The following is a 21,647-nucleotide window of genomic DNA, read 5'->3' as shown; positions in this document are numbered from 1 at the left end:
CAGAGTGGGACTTTTTTTTTTTTTTTACCCTAGCGGGCAATTAAACTGAAACCGGCACGGCACTAGAAATACACAGGAGGCTGTGTTGGTAGGAGTGGAAGATGGAAACAGTAGCATCACGCTGTTCAAGTAACAAAGAAATCTACCAAGAACAGTGACAGAATTTTAAGTTCCGTGATTAGATGCTTCCTGCCAAAATGCCCGTTGGGAGTCATAGTTAATGTTTTTAATATACACAAGATTGTACCAGATATTTTCGAACAGAGTTGTTAATCTTTTGTACTGAGTTTGATGCTGATCCAAGCCGTAGAAATGCTTCACCTGTCGGCCATCTAGCAATGCCTGTCTACTTTAAAATACTGTGTTTTGATAAAAGTTATAGGATTTTGCTCTATGTTTGCAAGAAAACTAAAATGGTTTGCCATCTATGAAAACTATGTATATTATTTCAAGAAGATTCTGCTGACAAAATAATTCTTGTTCTTCCATCTTTATCCTTCCTCCCTCACATGCCCTTTCTTTATCTACCCCTCAAAACTTCCTTCCCTCAAATCCACTCTCTGTCACCCCTGTTTTTTTCCTCCCACTCACTTCTTCCTCATTACAGGGGTGTGGAGCCCTACGACCCCCCGACCAGAGTGCTGGTCCAGAGACACGAGCCCCAGGGTGTCTCCACTATACTCAGCAGCACCGACTTTTTCCAGAGTGAACAGAACCGCACGGTGATCCTGGAACAGGTCGACAGCTTCCAGCTCCGGGACAAGTACCTGTTTGCCACCACCACACGGGTAGGAGAGAGCTAGGGGCGGGGCAGCTGAACACTCAGTGGCTTGAACATGTCTGGTTGATCTTAAGGTCACGGGAATGGCGAGGCTTGAACCAAATGCAGAGACGGGTAGACAGTGGGTAGTTTGAACATTTCATAAAATAACTGCCGCAAACAACAAAGAAAGTTCCAAAAACTCAGGGAAAAATAAAGACATCAAAAAACACAAGGAACCTAGCGACAGGGAAATGCAAGCACACACAAACAGCCAAAACCCTACAATAATCCGACACAAGACAAAGACAACAGAGAGACCAAATACAATAGGTAACGAGGAAAGAAGAGACAGGTCACACAGGGGCTAGGAACAGGTGTATCACATCAGGGCGGGGCAGACAATTAAACAGGAAGGAAAACACAAGACAGGAGGTAACACAAGACAAGACAACAGGAAACACTAACAACCGGAGCTCAAAATCGTGACACTTAATGTATTAAACTTGGCAGGGGGAGGTGTCTTGTAATTGTGTTATCTTTGATCTCAAACCCTGCTTTATTCTAGCACATTACACTTGTATAGCCTAATGGTGGGGATCTTTATTAAAGGTTCAAATTGAACTGAAACTATTAGCGGATAAATTAACTCGTCAACAGATAGAATATAACTTTCAAATGCTTGTGTTTTTTTCCTTCCAGTTTGGCATCATTGTAAATGGAGTACCTTTGGCTTTTTAGACTGTTGTACGCTTCATTTGGGGATTTAGGAGCATAGTAAAAGGCATTAAGTCCTAGACTGAAAAGCCTAAGGAGGAGTCATACATTTAGGGAAATACATTATTTGCTGTTATTGAGATGAAAGCGAATAAGAGAGCCATCTTTTTTTTATTTTTTTTATAATAACATAAGACATGCAACTAACTTCTCCGGAATCCTGTACATTTAAATCTTAAAATTGACTGCAGGAATTATATTCCTCCTAAAAGAAACTTAGAAATGGCACTGAATAAGTTGTTGTAACAGTTAGGTAAATAACACGTTTGTACACACATGTATAGTGTATCATTTCAAATATGTCCCTTAACTGACGTTGACCTATATGGATATACAGTATTTTAATGTGGGAATATTAAATTGACTGATTTTAAAAAATTCTTACACGGCTGAATAGCATTCACTGCTACTGATGGAAGGTGCTTGGTCCAGTGTGGCCTTTTCTACCTGTCAAAGATGCAATGATAGAATTATAGAAAAGGAGCTACAGCTAAATACAAGAGAAGAAAAAAAAAACGGCATTGTTTGCTGGAAAGTAATGACTGTGAGCTTTGGAGAAAATAAAAAAGGGTGTTATATCCTTTACTTTGTTTAATCAACCCTAATTACCCTGGTAGTGTTTTTGTGTTGTCTGTAGTTTCCCCCCAAAAATAGAAGTCCCTACTTTATTTAAACTGTACCAGACATCAATAGACAGAAAGGAATGAACAACTGACAGTAGCCTGTTCCTACTGTGCATTGCATACATTTTTAAAAGTCTACATTGTAATACAGCATAGTGAAGCAATGTAGTGAGAAGCCAGTTTCCAACCTCAGCATAATGTGCTGAGTACAACAGACGTTAGATCAATATTTGGCTGCCGGTTATGTGAAGTGCTGTATGTTTGTCAGTGTTAGTCGCCAGTGTTTGTGTTGAAGAAGCTTCAGTTAGGCAGCAGACAAACAAGCAACGGAACAGATGGTGAAAATGATTTGGATCTCATCTCGTCCCTTAGCTTCACAGGCTGCCGCAGACAGATTTTGCTTTCCACATAATGGCGTGGGCTGCCAGCACCCTGTAGCTACAGTGTTTCGGAAACAGTTAATTGTAAGGAGAGGTCGGCTGTCAAGTATTTCTGTGATCTGATAAGTGGTTTTGCAAAATTATTTTTGATGCAATACTACGCTAAATATACAATGATTTGAATGACTGAACGTACTAGAACCTGTTCGCTATCTGCTCTGCCAGGTGCAAATAACGTAAGACAAATAACAACAAAGAAAGTTAGCTATCTATATACTCTGTAAATGTGTTTTCATCTGTTAGTGCAGTTGCGTGATGCATATGGTGCAATGTACTCTGTATACAGCAAGCAGGGAGGGTTTAGTGCTGGGCTAATGACTTAGTAGAAATATACAGCAGCTTTAATAAGTACATGTGGTCAAAACTAACGAGTACACCTCATTTCCAATTACTGTTGTGGTCCAATAAGACACAAAGTGTTAACCTCAAAGGGTTGAGATGCCAACAGCTGCTAAGTGTGGTGTGTGGTTTTGTTTACTTCCTAGAATGTGAAGCAAGATGTTGGGAAACAAGGCACGTGAGGGATTTGAACCAGACACAATGGCTTCCTCCTCCTCTGGGCCTTTTTATTATTCTCCATTTACACAATGTATCAACAAGTTAACCATACTCAGCCAAAGATGGCTTGTTAGAGTTGGAAACTGTTTTGATATTTAAAAAGTTAGTTAGGATTGTGTCTTTTTCTTGTTCAAACAGACCAACTGGGGATGAGCCGACAAGCTAGCATTAGGTTTTTAGCCTTGTGCTTTGTTTTGCTTTGCTACAGCTGTCGAGTACTGACCAACAGAATGATTTTAGTGAGAATTCATCAGTTACACTTAAAGTACAACACATCAATATATGAATCACCTTAATTATTTGAGTTAATTAATTGAGATCTCTGGAGTATTCAAAGCTGAGCAGCAACTTGTTCTGTAAGTTTTTGAAATTTTGGCAATGAAAATTAATTTCGGCAATGTGTCTAACTCCGTTCTCTGCGGGAAACAACAACAAACTTAGAGTTAGCAAGCTACACGCTGAAAATGGCAAGTTTAAAAAAAGATTTGGATCGGGCAACAAGGGTAAAGATTGTAAAGATTGTGAAGATAAAGAATATGTTTACCACATTTACTATGTACTTGGGACATTTTGGGATTGATTGGCAAGGATTGCTATGAACATTATTCACACAGCGAGACAAATTACGTTTAACCATGTATCCAGCTAATTTAAATAGCTCACGGTACTGTATTGTGTGAACAGTTAACTTAATTTAAAATTGTAGGGGGCATTTTCCTTTGCGGGGTGCAAATGTTCCACCTTAACAAGTTCCTTCCCGAGACTGTTTTGCAGAGCCATCGTCTCCGCGACTGGAGCTTAGGGCCGTCCAAAACAATGGTCATTGGATTAAAGAAATGCAAACAACCCAGAGCATTTTTTTCCCTCCTATCCTGTAATGTATTTGTGGATGGGCCAGACCTTCCCCTGCAGCGCTGTGGAGATAGGTCTGGCAATGTGAGACTAGTTAAATTATAAAATTAGCAGACGTTAGCTTAGCAGCCAAAGGGGAGGCGGGGATACCATAAGTGCAACTACATAGCAGTCACCACAAAATGTTCTCAGATAAATGCATGTTCGCACTATCAGATGTAGCTGCTGTGGGTTTTAAGTGACTGTCAGATGCAGGAACTTGTAAAGTTGTGCATAAGCTTAAGCAACAACAATTTCAAAACAGGATGTTGTTGCACAGTAAGTCCTTTTTTTACACAGCTTTGGAGGCTGCTTTGAACTGATATCAGCACTAGTTTTTTGGTTCTGCTTTCAGTTAAGTTTTGAGGGATGAGAGCATCATCAAAACTGTACACACTGTGAGAAAGACATTCGGTTTATAGTTTGACCAAATAATCTGAACTCAGAGTTCACTTTTTATATTTTTCTCATATCAAATCCAAAAATGTATGTAGATTAGAGAACAAAATCTTATCAAATCATCTGAGACTTGCTGACATGGAAAAGACAGAGAGGCTTTGAGCACAAGAGGGCAAAATAGTACTGCCAACACTTGGCCTGTTTGTTTAGGTTTTCTTTCTGTAGTGTTTCCTCAGACACACTCTTTTCTAGACCGATTCATCAGTGCTGCATGTGATTAAGGAAGTCGGGGGGGGCACTAAACATTAGTGATATCCAGATAAGCTCAGAGAGTTTAATGTTGCAGCTCAGAGACATACTGAGCTGAATTACTGTTTTTTAAGTGGTAAAAACACATGTTATGTTGCTTCATTAAAATGAATATGCTTAGTTTATTTTGAGTCCATCCTGCATAAATTGCCCTGTCAAACTCAGTGAAGAACCAAATGTGTATTAATCCGCAGCTGAAAATAGCCCCTAACAAATGCAGTGTTTTGTTGAATTTGTTTTTGCTAAAAACAACAATGCCTAGGTTTTTTGGGGAAATTAGACACATTTATTATGTCTTCAGTAGGAATGTGTGGATTTGGGTCAGAGTTCCCTAGATAGACTAGGTAAGTCAGAAAGTATTAAGAGATGGACTATCAAAGCCTTCTTTCAGACCAAAATCACTGGCTTTATTCATTATTTGTTCAGCAATTCAAATGGCTCCAATTCAAAACTCTGGTGTTGAAAAGCCAGTTGACCAATGAGAGCTATGTTGTCATGATTAAGAGAAGCTAGCTAGCTATATCCAAGAGATAAAGTGAATGAACCATAGTCCTCATAAATCCATGGTAGTTTAAACAACAACAACAACAACACAAAGAAAGCGGAAGGTGACAGACATAAGGCCTAAATCCGGCGGGATTTCCGGTGGCACCTGAACAATCTCAGAAATGAAACCTCGCCGATATAGACTAGCTTTTTGCTGCTTGCAAATAGCTACTGCTGGCAGGGCTATCTTTATTTTTTACCATACTCATTAGCTATGAAAAGGCTTCTCACTAGTCTCAGTTACTTTCTCTCCTCTTGTGTCTTTGGCTTGCGCAAATAGGATTAGAATAATGGAATATCACAAGTGCTTTTGGCAGTGCCAAGCTGCTTAAGCTAATTAAAGAGCCAGAAATGGAGAGTTTTAACTAACAAAAGGGATCCTGAGGAATATAGTGCTAATCGGACCTAAAAGACCGCAATGTTTGGTCCCATCAAGGAGAACCGGGGAAGATAACTGGGTTAGTAGATGTAATGGGGAAGTCGATAAGGCCCGATCCCTGTCTTCACAGTTATTTGGTTGCCGTATTTCTTCTCATTTAGATCACAGATTCTCTGTAAGAATCTGGGACAGACATAGAAGACAACAGGAAGTGGAGATTGGAGGAGGACTGATTCCTCCCAGTAAGGCACAGTATACTTTCTAGTGGCTTCTGAAGCTCTTGCTTTACTTGCAGTTCCTTAAACAAATCAGTTTAGTAAATACCTCAGACTGTTCCTGGCAATCTTGGCACGGTCCTCTTCTGTGTTTTGGTATTTTACAGGAAATTCCCAGAAGAGATACGCTGTCGTTTAGAGCTACGTGTTAACACATTGACAGTTGCTATTGCTGCTATTCTATTGCTACTCAATAGAGAAAATAGTATGATTCTCATTCTAAACCAGCCAGCAGGCAGGGTAGTATTGATTTCCCACAAGTCCCACTTTAGAAACCCCTTGTTTCACAGTTTCAGATTGAGTAATACAAATCAATTAAAGTTGATACAGCAAATGTGTTGGCAAACTGTTCTTTTTCATTTATACATCCAGCAGATGACAGAACATCTGCATTGATTTGAAGTACTTGCTTACTTGCCATCCTGCCCCCATCTTCATTTTGTTTTTATATAAATAAAACCAATTATGTTCATTTTCACACATTAGTGTTCTAGGTTATCATGTAAAACAAAAGTCAAAGATACTCCACAGATATTCAGGGAAATCAATGAATATCTTTTCCTGTAAAATGTCTGGCGCAATCGATCTTATCACAAGTTCATTAACCGAGGGAAATGTCCCCACTGTGTCATCACTAATACACAGACAGAAGTTTGGTCTTAAAACCAAAACAATGAGCTCAAAGATGCAAAAATACTCTGTAGGGCCAAGGAAAACGACAGAGTTGGCAGATAAATCTTTGTGGGTGTGACACTTTTCACATTACTAATAATCATTGTATTAATTGTTAATATAAAAAAATATTATTTTGAGCAGCTTTAAGTATCAGGTCTCTATAAATTAAAATGAATGTGTTTGCAAGTAAGATTGGTACATTATTAAATTATTAACAGCTGTACTATAGTTTTGTAAACAATTTCATTAGAATAATGTTACTTGCTACTTTGATATAACTGTATGTAATTGAAGACAAATGTATTTACATGTTTTTATTTTTATTTTTTACTGGTCAAAGAAGTCCTGATTACATTCTAGTACCACACATCTGTCCTTAGTTTGAACAGAAACATCAAAGACCGGAGATAAGTGTGCAGTTTGCCACATGCACGCTATTAGATTTTCAAGTATTAATTGATATTGGAATGACTTCACTTTGATGTTCTACTTTTAAACTGTGGCAAACTCCTGAAAGCTCACGATGTCCCTAAATAATGCCTTTTGAATCTAAATGTAGTTGAGATTATACCTGAGAACACAGTCACAAAAACAGACAAATACACAGTTGAGTTCAGTTGAGACAGGGTAGAGGAGAAACCATGCACTAGACTTCAGGAGGGACAAAAGCATCTCAACTGCTGTTTCCCAATACTGGGCTGGAGTGTTGATGCAGTACAGGTAGGGGACAATTTTCATCCATTTGCCTTTTATAAAGAATACCACATGCACGGCAGACTCACTTGACATAACGCATTTGCATAAGCACCTGAGGGTCTCATTGTCTGAACTATAAAGCATATGAAGGTCTGATAGGATTCAGCTGTACATCAATTGGGGGAAACTAGGAGAAGACACTTTGCCTCAGAGGATTTGGCCTGTGACATTTACAGCTTGTTTTGGTGTCGGTGCAGATACCTTTTCGTTATAATAAAATGTCAGAACCGAACATGTGCTCTTCCTCTGGGCCAGTCACTAACAAATGTCACCTTGTGGCTGGTTATTGTGTGGGAGTGGAGCTCTCACTGTGTGGCCTTGTGGGTTACAGGAAAAAAAATACTAAGGATGCACTTGTTTGTGATTGGGGAGGTTCATATAAATCCTGGAAAACACAGTTTTTGATTAGAAGATGAAAATCTGGAGAATCAATGTCTAAAATCTTAAAATTTTAATCTGACTTTATAGTTCATAGTTCATTTTCAGTGTACAGTATTGAATGCAGAATATGGTATTGCATTCCAGACTACTGTGATTGTGTCTGTTTGCCACCCGGGCTGAGTTAATCTGAGGCCTAAGAACCACAACTCATTTCAGGGAATATAGAGAGGAGCCGTTTGAGAGAAAATGAGCACAGTGTGGAATGTGTGGCTCACTTACAGTTGCCATTGCAATGCAATCTGGGGTTTTAGTGGAAAAATATATAATTGCCTTGCCACTTATATGTAAAAACAACAAAAAAAAAATACATAGTTGACATTCTGCTGTCAAATTTTCCCTCTCGACTCACAAAGTAAACTGACCTGAAAATCCTGATTAAAGTATACTGGGTAAAAGAGTAGAACAAAACTCCAAACCCACAATTAACAAAAATGTTATTTCTGAGTTACAGTGACCACTGTGTTAGTTTTTGAAATTCTTAAGTCTAAATGACAACTTTCTCTACATCTCAAAGGGAAACATGCATATGTGCTTGTTTGTTTTACATTATTTTATACAATTTGCACCTTTACTTTCATTCTCCCTCTCTCCTTTCCCTTCATTTGTCTGTGTAGTTTCTGCTCTGCTTTCACATCACACAGTCGATGTGGTCTCTAAACTAGATAAATCAATAGACTGAGTGGAAGAGGCTGCTCGAGATAGGGGGGTGCACCCAGTAGTCAAGGGTGGACACACCTACACAAACACACACACACACACACACACACACACACACACAAACACAAACACACTCTCTAACCCTCAGGGGGTCTTCTTAAGTCTGGACCTTTTATTGTTTTCTGACGCGCTGTCGAGCTCTGTACTGCGGGGATATTAAGACAGAAACACTTCATCAGGACAGTCAAGATAACCAAAGTCTCTTGTCCTTATCCATAACCTCACTGCTCTGGGGACAGCACTGTCCATCTTTACTCCACATGTGACAACAGTGTCTTCTTTAAAACATAAAAATCATCAAGATTTGTTCTAACTCGTAGAATTCTTTGTGCAGTGACAGAGGAAGCCTGTATATCAATTCCAAGTTGGAGCTGCTGGGCAACAAAAAAATCCCAGTGTGTTACAAAGACTGGCTGCCTCTGAAATGTTCAAGGGTTTGACATAAATGATGAGTTGTTGAATGAACTGTGCTGTCTCTGTCTCTGTGTCCTCTGCCTTTCCAGAAACAGTTTGGCAGCCATGAACCTTCGTCTGTTCAGCTCTGGGTCTCCTACAACCGCCAGCCAATGAAAGCTGCCCAGTTTATGACCCGACATCCAATCACAGTGAGTCTCTTTCACATGCACCAGTAATTCAGAAATGAAGAATTCATTTACTTTATCAGTAGACTGAATGAGAAATTGACGTTGAAGTCAGGCTGGGTATTGACTTTCAATACCTTTTTGGACTGAAATGTGTTTGTAAGATCCAAAAAATGTAATTGATTGTCTGATCAGATTCATCGTGTCTGTTTATTCTTTAATCACATCGTTTATGACTTGAAGCTTAATTTTAAAAAGCTTAATGTCCAATTAATTTTTTTGAACGTCTTGTACAGCTGCTTGAGTATAGACAGAATTTATCATTTGAGAACTTTGGCTCGATTATTTGACTATCGGCAAAATTGCCAATACAATTGTTCATACAGTATTTCTTAGAGTAAGATATTTCAAGAAGCGTTGGGCCTCATCTTAGAACATTTTCATAATCTCATCCTAAACCTCTCTTTTATCTGTGTGGCTTGTTTTGTGTAATTGTTTTAAATCGGATTCACATTAACTGGACAAAACTCAAATCGCAATAAAATGTGACCTTCATCCTCGAGATTCTTTCTTGTGTTTGTTTTGGGTATACAGTATTTAAATGGGATGAGAGCTTGTGTTTTGGAGGCGGTAGACCCTTGATCGTCAAGGTTGTGGTCCCCAAATGATCACCAAGTTCATGAGCATGTATATATTTGGCGATCATTCCAGAGTCAGGGATGAGTCACTATCACATCACATCCTCAGCTCTGACAACAGATGAAACAACTGCTTATGAACAGTGTGGCTCCCATTTCTAAAAATATGTGACACAATTGAGGTCCTGATTCTGATGGGAGAACCACCTACACCACAGTATACAAGTCCGTGTTGACGTGATTTATTGTGATATCCAGTCTTTTCATATTGTGTCCAGTCATGTTTTGTGTCCTCAGTCTAAACAGACAGTAGGTTGGTGAACTAAAGATGAGCCTCTCTCTCCTACTTCTAACAGGAGTACTACATAGCAGATGCATCAGAGGATCAAGTGTTTGTGTGTGTGAACCACCTGAACAACGTCACACACCTCTACATCTCAGACACACAGGGCCTGTCTTTCTCACTGTCACTGGAGAATGTTCTGTACTACAGTCCTGAGGGCTCCAGCAGCAACACACTGATCAGGTACAACACGCACGCTCGCACACCAACACACATTGCTTATATTGTGAATTTCAGTTTCAGTTCTCTCACACACACACACACACACACACACACACACACACACACACACACACACACACACACACACAGGCATTATCTTTTTTAGGCTAGTTGGAAAACAAGTTTAGTGAGAATGGACATTAGTATCATTATAAACACACATAACATACTTGTTGAATAAAAACCTTTTTCTGGGACACAAAATCAGCCAAGCTAAGTAGAGTAGCCCACAATTTCTCTATAGCTGCTTCCACCTCCTCCTCCTGAGGAATCTTGAGGCGTCAAAATTGTATTTACAGTTGTGCGCATAAGTAAAGTTGACTAAAAAGAGGAATTATAAAACATATTTTGTCAATTGTTCTTAATGACTTAATAAAAAAAAGGAAAAATCCAACCTTTAAGGCCAACAATTTTTTTGTGAATGAATAATGAATCGTAAATAAATAAATGTTCTTCCTTAAAATACAGGGGGCATAAGTATACACACCCCTATGTTAATTTCCCATAGCGGCAGGCAGACAGGATACTAGGCATACTGAGAGATTGGCATGGGGTACTTTCCAGAAAATTATCTCTCAAGGAAAATCAAACCAGAAATTTGGCTAACTCTAATAATACCATGCCAATCTCTAGGTATGGTGAAGGGTATGTAATGATGTGGGGCTATTTTAATTCCAAAGGCCAAGGGAACTTGATGAGGATGCATAGTGTCCTGGATCAGTGAAATAACTGGCCTTAAGCCTGCCATGGGTATTTAACATAGGGGTGTGTATACTTATGTCCCCTGTATTTTCAGGAAGAACATTTATTTATTTATAATTCATTATTCATTCACAAAGAAAATTGTTGTTGTTGTTTCCTTTTTTTTTTTTTTTTTTAAATTAAGGCATTGAGATCAATTTCCAAAAGATGATTTCTTTTTTGTTGACTTTAGCACGGGTATGTAAACTTATGAGCACAACTGTAAGTACTACAATACTTAAAGAGATACAAATGTTGTGAGGTCCCATCAGATGAAACTAGGTTGACAGTAATGTATTAGCCTGATGCCAACAGGTCAGTTTTAATAACAACTGAGCAAACCTCTTCTGCTGATAAAAGTGTGTGTGAAGCATTCAAAAAGCTCCATAAAAGCTGAGTTTCCAAGGTTAGAATAACTTTCATGCTTAATAGTTGGTAGGTTTGGATATATATATATATATATATATATATATATATCATAATATATATATATATATATATCAGTAGTTAATTTGCTCTTTTAACCTTCGTATAAGAAATTAACCATGTGCTTAAGCAAATTGTACCAGCATATAAAAATAAAGCCGACATTGTACTTACAGTACAAATTGTGCACAACCTGCATATTTTGCTTGTAAGTGAGCAGTTCCCATAGCAACCTCTGCAACTGACAGGAAGACCTCAAATTCCCCTTACAAACGCCAGATAACACTGATAATACAAAGGCTTTGCAAACACGAACGAGTAATGCTTCTTTATCTAATAAAAGACAATCTATTGATCTGATCAACCCTGTCTGACCTCTGCAATCATTGTTTCTTCATAACCACATCAGGAAGATCCTGTTGTTGTTTTGGCACAAGCAGCCACGGTGTTGGCTCGCTACTGATGATTCTTTCCGTGTATCTGACACTGTGTCTTCTGATGATGAAATGAGCTGTGGCTCTTGTGCCTTCTGTCAATGTAAACATAAAGCATCCTGTGCTGGAGAGGTTAACAGTTTTTTTTTTTTACATCGTTGTGTGTAAGGTTGCCTAGTACTGCTGTAATTTCAAAATGCTGATGCATTTAGTTTCCTGGGTTTGCCCTTTAGTGTTCTCAAGTCACGTGAACAAAAGCATGTACAGTTCAGGGAAACCAGCTATTTAAAAAAAATTGCTTTAATAATATAAATACAAAAATTTGCATAAACAAAGAATTTATGCAAGAAATAAATGAGCAAAATGGTTTCTTAGCCATGTTACAGCTGGGATTACCACACATTACACCTGTTTTCTAAAAGTGAATGGTGTTTAAATAGATGTAAAATTAAGCTAACTACATTAAGCAAAATTTGTTCAAAATTCATCCCTTCCATGACCCTGACAATTATGTATCCCCTCTGTGTTTAAGGTATTTTGCCAATGAGCCTTTTGCGGACCTGCACCGTGTGGAGGGGCTGCGAGGGGTCTTCATCGCCACGCTCATCAACGGCTCGGTCAGCGAGGACAACATGCGATCCGTCATCACTTTTGACAAGGGGGGGACGTGGGAGCTGCTTCAGCCGCCTGCTGCCGACAGCCTGGGAGGAACTGTGGACTGCCAGGTACACCAACAATCAGAACATGAGAAATTGGTCCCTTGTAATTTATTTATAGTCTTGCATAGTGTTTTGCACAGATCCTTAGGTATTCACCCAGATGTGCCACCATAGGCCTCTACTTCCAAACAATGTGTAGTTGCTTTAGAGAATAATGGTTTGGTTGCTCTTTGTTTAAAGAAAACCTTACCTTCTGTGTCCAGTTGTTGGCCAAGTCTCATGATGTCCGTGGTGGTAAAGAAGAAAAAGGAGTAATGAAAGCAACCTAACCACATCACCTGACTTTCCTCTTCTCTCCCCTTTAGCTCGGGAAAGGTTGCTCCCTCCACCTTGCCCAGCGCTGGAGCCAGCTGTTCAACATCCAGCTGAGGAGAATGCCAATTTTATCCAAGGACTCTGCACCAGGACTCGTCATGGCGACAGGTGGGAGAACAAAGCAACATCACTGAAAAAGGCCACATTTAAAAAAAACTCAAAACACAGAAAATTCCAGTTGACATTTATGTGCAAGAGTCAGGGATAGCTCGATATGAGCAACAAACTTCCCACCTCATTTGAACTTCCATGTGTGGCCATTAAATGCACAATCAATATTTTTGTAACCACATGCATTCATTCAATATTTGTGGTTTGGATCACAGATCATGACTTTTTAAATCTTTGACATTGTAATTGCATATTTAACCCGTAGTTAAATTTCATGCTTATACTACAAAAATACCACCAGAAATGTCTGGTATCTGGGTGATGGACTAACTAAATCAGTTCTAAAAGGTTTCAGTGAGTTTGGCAGGAGTGTCTCTGTTAGTCAAGACAGATGAAGAGACTTTGTGTGTCATCTGTTGTAGGATGATCTTACTGACGGAGCTTGTTTTAGAGCTGCTTCCTCTTGTTCTGATAACACAGATAAGTTTGCTGCACACAGGAAACAAGCTTTACTAACCCACGAGTTGCCCTCTGTGGTAAATAATCTACCGTTTTGTCTTTCTTAGTCTTATGTATTGGCCAATACACAGGAAATACGGTTGTACTCTGTGGAGAAGGTGTTTAAAAACTACTTGTTTTGCGTCAGGGCTTTAAGTTCTTATTAACCATGGCTGATTTCAGACATAGAGGAGTTTAACATTCATATAATACTTGATTCAATACATTGTGCACATTTCATCCAGATCAGCTTTTAAGGCTCACAAATGGCTTCTTGCGTGTTGTAAAGTTTGTTGTATCTCTCAAAAAGTGTTTAAAGGTGTTGCAGACTGATGGATTCATCAGTTCGTGCTGTTTGAAGCTGCTTTACAGCTGCTGGAAAGCATTGATTTGTTGATGCTCTCCAGTGTCTAGGAGACCTCTTCCCCTGCACCACGCCAGTCCCTCTAATTAAATTCTTATTAGATAATGGGCGTGGAGAGAGACAGCAAGAGAGAGGAGGACTGGCAATAGCCGGCACCATTCGTTTCGTTATCGCTCTCAAACAGATGGGCTAATTACTGCTGCAGCACCCAGCGGACACCCAGCGGGTCAAACACACTCATGAATACAAGCAGGCATATACACACACAAACTGCACACACATGTTTACATACACAGCAACATAGGTAAATGGCTCATATATTTTGCCACATCTTTGACTAACACGTTGTTTGAGACACGCACACACGCACACACATGATTTCCTTCAGGGCTGGCGGGGATAATAATGAAGTAACATGCCTTTCAGTAATAGTAATTTAGGTACTTTATTTAAGTACTAGTTATTGCCAAAAGTTACTGTAACGCATTACCTTGTAAGTTGTTTGTCCCAATGCTGCTTCTGACCAAGCTCATGATAAAACTCTAGTAAGCATGCATGCACAGCGACAGTGTTCGTGCTTGCCAGTTTCATATCTGGATAATGGCTTCTGGCTTCTTGTTTGATATTTGTTACGAGCCATTAGCCCATTTTACACAGAGGTGGTATGTAATTAATTTCCATGGTTACAGTCCACCCTGTTGCTCTCATATTAATCTGAGCTTATTGAAGTTATTTACTCCAAAGTTGAGATTTGATTAACAATATTGATGTGAAAAGAGGTAAGCAAGTGTCTGTCTGATCCTAAGTGTAAGTGTAAACTAGACACTGCTGGTATTAATCTTCCAATCCATAAATGTCCTTATTATTCTTGATGGATGGATTCATGCTGTAGATAGTGCCGGTCTCAAACTAGCTTAAAGACACGTGCCCCGAGGCTTTGCGCTGTGATGTGCTGGGTGAAAGATAGGGCCCTAAGTCTTTGTAGCTACGCTAAAACGGCATGGCTCTAGAAAAACTAATGTTGGCTGGTCGTTTGGTCCACCACTTTAGTCCCAACTTAGATTTCTCAACAAATATTTGATGGGCCATCGTGGCATTTTGTACAGACATCCATGAACCCTACTGACTTTGATCATTGATTCATCCTGACTTTTCCTCTAGCTCACAAGCAAGTTGATTGTTTCATTTACCCACTGCACACATGTGTGAGTACACACATGTTCACGTTCTCTATGGGATGAATCGTAATAACTCTCACAAAAGCCCTGCACCATCTAATACTGCTAAACTGCTTTTATCTATCCCACACCTTGCTTTGCAATTAGCATTATAGCCTTTCATGGCTGTAGACACTTAGTTCCATTTCTGCATATTTGATTTCATAATGTTTCTTTGTGAAATGTGTAAGCAGATCATTCCTGGTGAATGAAAAGTATTTGTCAGTGCATACAAAGGCCACATGCATGACAAGATACAGAATGCTGTGGTTTGAGTTCTGGGGTTACAGATTTTCCATATGTAAAAGCAAAAGCAGTGGCCACATCAAGTCTGTAATATTCAGGGAAAACCCCTATAATGCATGTGTGTAAAATGCCTTTTTGTCCTCTGATTGCAGGATCTGTAGGCAGGAACTTGGCCAACAAGCCTAATGTGTATGTATCCAGCAGCGCCGGAGCTCGCTGGAGAGAGGTCAGTACAAAATCTGACACAGATGACAAGAAAAACAAAGCTTGCAAAACTGAGTGACAGGCAGCTTGTCTATTAAAGAGAGTTTTCAATATGTCAGAGTCTATTTCATGTCTGCGCCTATATAATGTATCCAGGTATTATGGACCCTCTGAACTTTTTACTTGGACTGACTTTCTATAGTCCTTGAAAACACATCTAGATTACACATATAGGCTTATTATGAGCATCGGTTTAGAATTTAACTTGCCTATGTGTTAAGGATACACTGAATTATTTATACATTTAAATCTGTGTCTCAAAGAACAAGTTATGATATATATGCTTTACATTTCAAAGAAATTGTGGTATTTATTTTGCTGACCACTTAGAGATTAATAAACTAAAAGCACAGTATAGATACTTTTTCTTTTTTTTTTAAACAATAAAGTTGTTATGTTGAATGTGTTAGCAAACAGTTACCTAAATGTGGACATCCAGCAGACACTGAGCAATGTTGGCATTCATTTGGAGTGGAACGAGTATTGTCAAGCAAATATTCACTGCCTTTATTTCTTGTTTTGGTCTCCACCAACCCTTTAAAAAAAACATCTGGCCCCGTTGTTTGTCTGTTGTTTGGTGCTGGGCAAGTGGCAGGTTTCGTTTTTTTGATGATTCAACAGCCAAAACAATGAGCTAAAAAATTAGAAGCTTGGAAGATGTTCTTCTCAAACTAAAGAAGTAAATGCACAAGAGTTTGTATTTTGCAAGACTTTAAAGACCCATTGAAATGGACACTTTGATTTGCAGGTAACGAGTGAATCTGTATTTTTTCCCAGGGAGGTGTGAACATAAAGTCTTACCAATAAAGCAATAACATTTTTTAAATTCAAATTATTATTCATCATCATGTTCATTATGTTCCATGTTTTCTGTTGTCCAGGCACTGGCAGGGCCTCATTTCTACACATGGGGTGACCATGGGGGTATCCTGATGGCTATTGCACAAGGAGGCGCCGCCACACACCTCAAGTAAGTCCAACTGGCGTGTTGAAATGTTCCTTTCAGGACAGGAAAAAAAAAAAGGAAATCTGTCATTCAGTTGTTTCTCCATAAACAAAACGGCTTTAAACACAAAATCCTGAGCTGGTTTATGACTTTGAGGCTTCCATTTGAATCCTCAAACAGCTTGTGGAAATCTGGAGAGTGAAGCACATAAATGGCACTTGCTCCAGTGGATGCGATCTTTATTTAGCAGGAGCAGATTGCATGAATGTGAAGCAGATTGTTGTAGAGAAAAAAGGGAAACAAACCATCACTCAGTAAACAGAGGTGTAACCTAACACCTGCCAACCACAGCATTTCAGGCTATTTGTAATCATTTGCAGGTGATGCAGTATATTAATGTGAAAAAAGCTGACCTCAATCACATGCAGAGAGGATTTAGTTCCCGTATTCTGGTTACTCATTAACCTGGTTTTGGCTTATATATATACCAATGTCAATATTACTACAGTTAAACCTCCCAATTTCAATGCCTGATGTACTATACTGATCTAAATAGTATGTAAGATGAATTTAGTGGTAATATACCATATTATTACTTTCCTCTCATGTTGCTATTCAAGTAGGATGCAAATTAAATGAAATTCTGGTAACTGATTTATAAAAAAAAAAAAGAACGAACACAGTGTATGGGTGCTCATGAGCAGTTTAAAAATCAATGTTAATGAGTTCAATATTGGCCACGTCCCCATCAGGTTCAGCACCAATGAAGGCGAGACGTGGACCGACTTTCAGTTCTCAGACAGGGAGGTGTATGTTTACCAGCTGTTGACTGAGCCCGGGGAGAAGAGCACCATCTTCACCATCTTTGGCTCGTATGCCGACCAGAGGCACAGCTGGCTCATCCTGCAGGTCAACACCTCTGAAGTTCTGGGTAGGTAGGAGAAGACGGAGGTTCATAGGGAGGGGGGGGTTAAGGGCTTTTATGTTGGTGATTCTCAGCTCTTGGCAACAACCGCTCACTGCAGCTATTTATAAGTTTAAACTTAATTTAAGTGTGGATCGTTAACATTGAATTGTAACTCATTTACATGCATGACCTTTAGCCTGTTGTCTAAATAAAGTCACGTTAGCTACTGTTGCTACTTTGCCTGTTGCCATGTAGCAGCTGTAGCTAACAGCCCAAAGCCAGCTGTGTGTTCGAGTTAACTGAGATGACTGTTTTCAGTTAGTTTTTGCTTGTCTTTGAGAAAACACTACAACTAAAAGAACCACAATATAATAAATAAATGCATTTTTAGAACGTATCTTCAGCCTAAATCTTGTAGCTGCTAACAGTAATAAAAAGAAAGAAAGAAATTGGAATATGTAGCTCAAATAAATCATGGTGATTGCTTTGGCAAACATTACCTCTCTCAGTGATGTTTTTTACTCTCTAACAAACATCTATCTACAGCTATCATTAAGTATTCTTTTATGCATTACGCTCATTAAGTAAAAATACATACTTGTGCTCCTGCATTTGAAGGAGCTACAATAAATGTAATTAGTTACCTCACACTTGGTAGCCATGATGCTAGCAGTGTGATGGAAGTCGATTGCAGTAATTGCTGTGTGCAAAACATGGCTAAATATATACTAGCTGAGCTAGAAAAATGAGAAATGCATGTATTCTTAGGTGTTTCCAAGAACTGTAAACCCATTAATTAAGGCTACTAGATGGATGTTTCATCACTTCTATTTCCTTCTTCTCATAAGAGAAGGAAATAGAAGATGGATTGACAAATGGATCACCAGGAACATTAGCAAGTAACTCTGTTTTTTATGTCAGTGCGAATTAACTATTGTTTTTCTTCTCCTTTTTGCCCAGGTGTGCCGTGTTCTGACGCTGACTACAAGCGCTGGTCACCGTCAGATGAGCACGGTAACGAGTGTCTGTTGGGCAGAGAGGTAACGTTTAAAAGGCGTGCTCCCCACGCTACATGTTTTAACGGAGAGGACTTTGACCGCCCCGTCACCATCTCTAACTGCTCCTGCACACGCCAGGACTACGAATGGTTAGGGATCCACACATGGACAAAACATTCATATTCTTACATGTTTCTTGTTAAAATGTGTCTGTGTCCCATTGGTGTCTGAGATGGAAGTAGCTGTGTGTTTATACATTGTCAGTAAAAGAAGCACATTGTTGGACTACTTGGAATTTTTAGAAAGAAACACACCTGTACGTTTGCAACAAAGCTGCCAATAGGATTAATTACACACTGGTCTGTCTACATACAACACCACATAATAGCATACATTTTGATATCACAATGCATACATTCATTTGCTTTAGTGTGAGTAGGACCTCTGTCCTATCAGAGGCAGATGGCACTGACTTTTAATTTAACTTCAATACTGGCAAACCAATATCTTGGTCTTACCAAGCTAGCCTACTCTGCACATTTTGTATTGCTCCTGGAGCTCCCATCACAGCTCATAATGAGTCTGTTTAAAAATGCACATCCGGTGCTCCCATTAATCACAAGGCAGAAGCTAACTGGCTGTTTTTCTTTCTCCCTGTGTTTCTTCTCTCAACCTATCTTCCTCCTCCTCCTCCTCCTCCTCCTCCTCCTCCTCCTCCTTTCCAGTGACTACGGCTTCAAGCTGAGTGAAGACTTGTCTTTGCAGGTGTGTGTGCCTGACCCTGAGTTCTCAGGTGATCTCTATGCCCCTCCAGTGCCATGCCCTGTCGGGACCACCTACCGTCGCAGCAAAGGGTAAGCTGCTGTTATCAGACTTAACAGTGCAGAAATGTGCCTGGGATTCCTTTGTGTGGTAAATTAGCATAATGTTTGCATCTGCAGCACGAGTGGATTCACATTTACATTACTTTTCATATTGTAAGCTATTTTCCTTTTGAGTTGTTTAGACTTTTTTTTTTTACTTTTAGTTACATTGACCCTTTTGAGGTTTTGTCAAATATTTAAGGCATTGGCCTCTCTAAACTGAATGTTAAGTGGTAAAATATTTAAATATTTTTTTACTTTGTTTTCATAAAAATTTAGTACTGTATCAGAATTGAGAATGAAACCTGAGTTTGATGAATCTCACTTATCTGTTCATTTGTTTTTATGTCTGCCCTTATTTCTCTGGTCGCATTATGGTCAATGCACATGAGCTCGAATTTGAACTTCCTACCTGGTGTATATAAAATAATAATTTGGACCCACAGTCATTATCTTTTCATACTGTTCATTAATTTTCATTTCCTGAGAATTCCCCAGAATGCAAACCAGTTGTTTTTTTATGGTTTATTGCTACTGTGGAGATAACTGATGTTGCGGTCATTAGATATGTTTGGTGAGAGTACCACCAAGTGTTGAACTGAAGAAATCTCTTTCTCTTCCTGCTGCAGCTACAGGAAGGTACCAGGCGACAGCTGTAGTGGAGGAGATGTGGAGTCCAGGCTGGATGGAGAGATGCTGCCTTGTCCTGTCGGAGGTAATCTGGCACATCAGACATTTGATTAATCATGTGATCACCTGGGAGCTGTTCTTAAAGGTTTTTACACTTTTTTGTAATCAGCTGGATACACTGGTAGTCTTCACCTTCAAAAAACAACTTTTTGGGTCTTTATTGGATTCTTATGTGTAAGTCTGTAAAGTTAGAAACCATACACAGTACTTTATTAAAAAATTCACTTTTGCTTATGAGATGTTTAGTATGATAAAGACTGGATTACTCTCTGGTTGAGTAAGAGTAAAGCGTATAATTATTCTGTAAGCCATAATATTATCTGGAAGATGTCCCTCTCTGAACTGTGTATACTTTATAGAAGTACATATTTAAAAGCATGAATATCATTAATTCAAACATGCTGAAATATTTTACTGCAAAGGTTAAAACAGATTTGTGATTATGTTGGTACTTATCCCACAGACAGTATCATGTGATTTGGTAAGGGATAATGTAGAGCTGGGGGTCATTATAGCGAATACAACCCTGACAGGAATCCAGCGGATTGATAGCTGTCCTTGAGGGTGATCAGAACGGCGTCCGTGGCAATGCTCTGCAATGCATGGCAATGGTCTGTTATAACAATATGCGTTAGTGTCTTTTCCCATCAGTCATGTCTCCTGTGCTCTTTCAGAGAGTAACGAGTTCATCCTGTACGCGGTGAGGAACTCCATCCATCGCTACGACCTGGCCACAGGCACAGACCAGGCCCTGCCTCTGGTCGGCCTTAGGGAGGCTGTTGCTCTAGACTTTGACTATGACAGGAACTGCCTGTACTGGGCAGACATCTCACTGGACACCATACAGGTTAGTGAGGAATTCAAAAGGGAGTGGTCCAAGAGTTTGGTTACAGTAAACACAAGTGACACCAATTGATAATGTGTGTTGTAACTTGTGAGGAGCCTTGCCCACTTCTGTATTCAATGTGACTGTAGCTGCTATGATATGTATACCAAGTGTTCCAAGTGGTCCATTTAATGTTAACCTTTAGCTGTTTTTTTTTCTTTCCCTCCTGCAGCGTCTGTGTCTGAACGGCAGTACAGGACAGGAGGTTGTAGTGAGGAAAGATCTGCAGAACGTGGAGGCTCTGACCTTTGACCCCATCAGTAGATTGTTGTACTGGGTTGATGCTGGAGCACAGAAGATTGAGGTATTACATGTTACAAGTCGTTATCAGGCTAAAAATAATTCTGTTAACTCCCATCCAGCTAATTTGTAATAAAGGGAATTGTTTTCCCTTGTCTCCACATTCACTGTTATACAGTGAATGCGGTTAGACCGAAATTGATGTTATTTGCATTATTAATTACATTTTCTCAAATGTTCAGGTAATTCTTTGATTTTGTTCTGCCATCCAAAAGTTATTCGTGGCCTGACACTTAAATTGACAAACCTCTGACAAGTTTCACTGTTGTTGTGTTTGAAGGTGTCTAACCCTGATGGTGACTTGCGTCACACTCTGCTTAACTCCTCTATCCTGGAGCATCCCAGAGCTCTGGTTCTGCTGCCTGGAGAGAGGTAACACACACACACACACA

The 21,647-nt window shown here is 39.4% G+C and overlaps 1 protein-coding gene across 2 annotated transcripts in view; it reads left to right on the top strand.

Annotated features, from left to right (window-relative positions):
* The window catches only part of sorl1 (sortilin-related receptor, L(DLR class) A repeats containing), a 74,926-nt gene that overhangs the window by 29,632 nt on the left and 23,647 nt on the right, over nucleotides 1-21,647 (top strand). For both annotated transcript variants that reach the window (XM_032507207.1, XM_032507206.1), the window contains exons 6-19: nucleotides 608-788; nucleotides 9,050-9,151; nucleotides 10,122-10,291; nucleotides 12,464-12,656; nucleotides 12,956-13,073; nucleotides 15,554-15,627; nucleotides 16,547-16,635; nucleotides 17,364-17,542; nucleotides 18,479-18,665; nucleotides 19,242-19,370; nucleotides 20,009-20,094; nucleotides 20,744-20,916; nucleotides 21,128-21,259; nucleotides 21,536-21,627. In XM_032507207.1, coding sequence (XP_032363098.1) covers nucleotides 608-788; nucleotides 9,050-9,151; nucleotides 10,122-10,291; nucleotides 12,464-12,656; nucleotides 12,956-13,073; nucleotides 15,554-15,627; nucleotides 16,547-16,635; nucleotides 17,364-17,542; nucleotides 18,479-18,665; nucleotides 19,242-19,370; nucleotides 20,009-20,094; nucleotides 20,744-20,916; nucleotides 21,128-21,259; nucleotides 21,536-21,627 — 1,905 coding nt within the window. The remainder of the gene's footprint in view (nucleotides 1-607; nucleotides 789-9,049; nucleotides 9,152-10,121; nucleotides 10,292-12,463; nucleotides 12,657-12,955; nucleotides 13,074-15,553; nucleotides 15,628-16,546; nucleotides 16,636-17,363; nucleotides 17,543-18,478; nucleotides 18,666-19,241; nucleotides 19,371-20,008; nucleotides 20,095-20,743; nucleotides 20,917-21,127; nucleotides 21,260-21,535; nucleotides 21,628-21,647) is intronic.

The sequence above is a fragment of the Etheostoma spectabile genome, chromosome 3 (assembly GCF_008692095.1).
Source record: "Etheostoma spectabile isolate EspeVRDwgs_2016 chromosome 3, UIUC_Espe_1.0, whole genome shotgun sequence".
NCBI classification, from domain to species: Eukaryota; Metazoa; Chordata; class Actinopteri; order Perciformes; family Percidae; genus Etheostoma; species Etheostoma spectabile.
The sequence above is the reverse complement of the archived record's forward strand: the minus strand, read 5'-3'. Positions and strand labels throughout refer to the sequence as shown.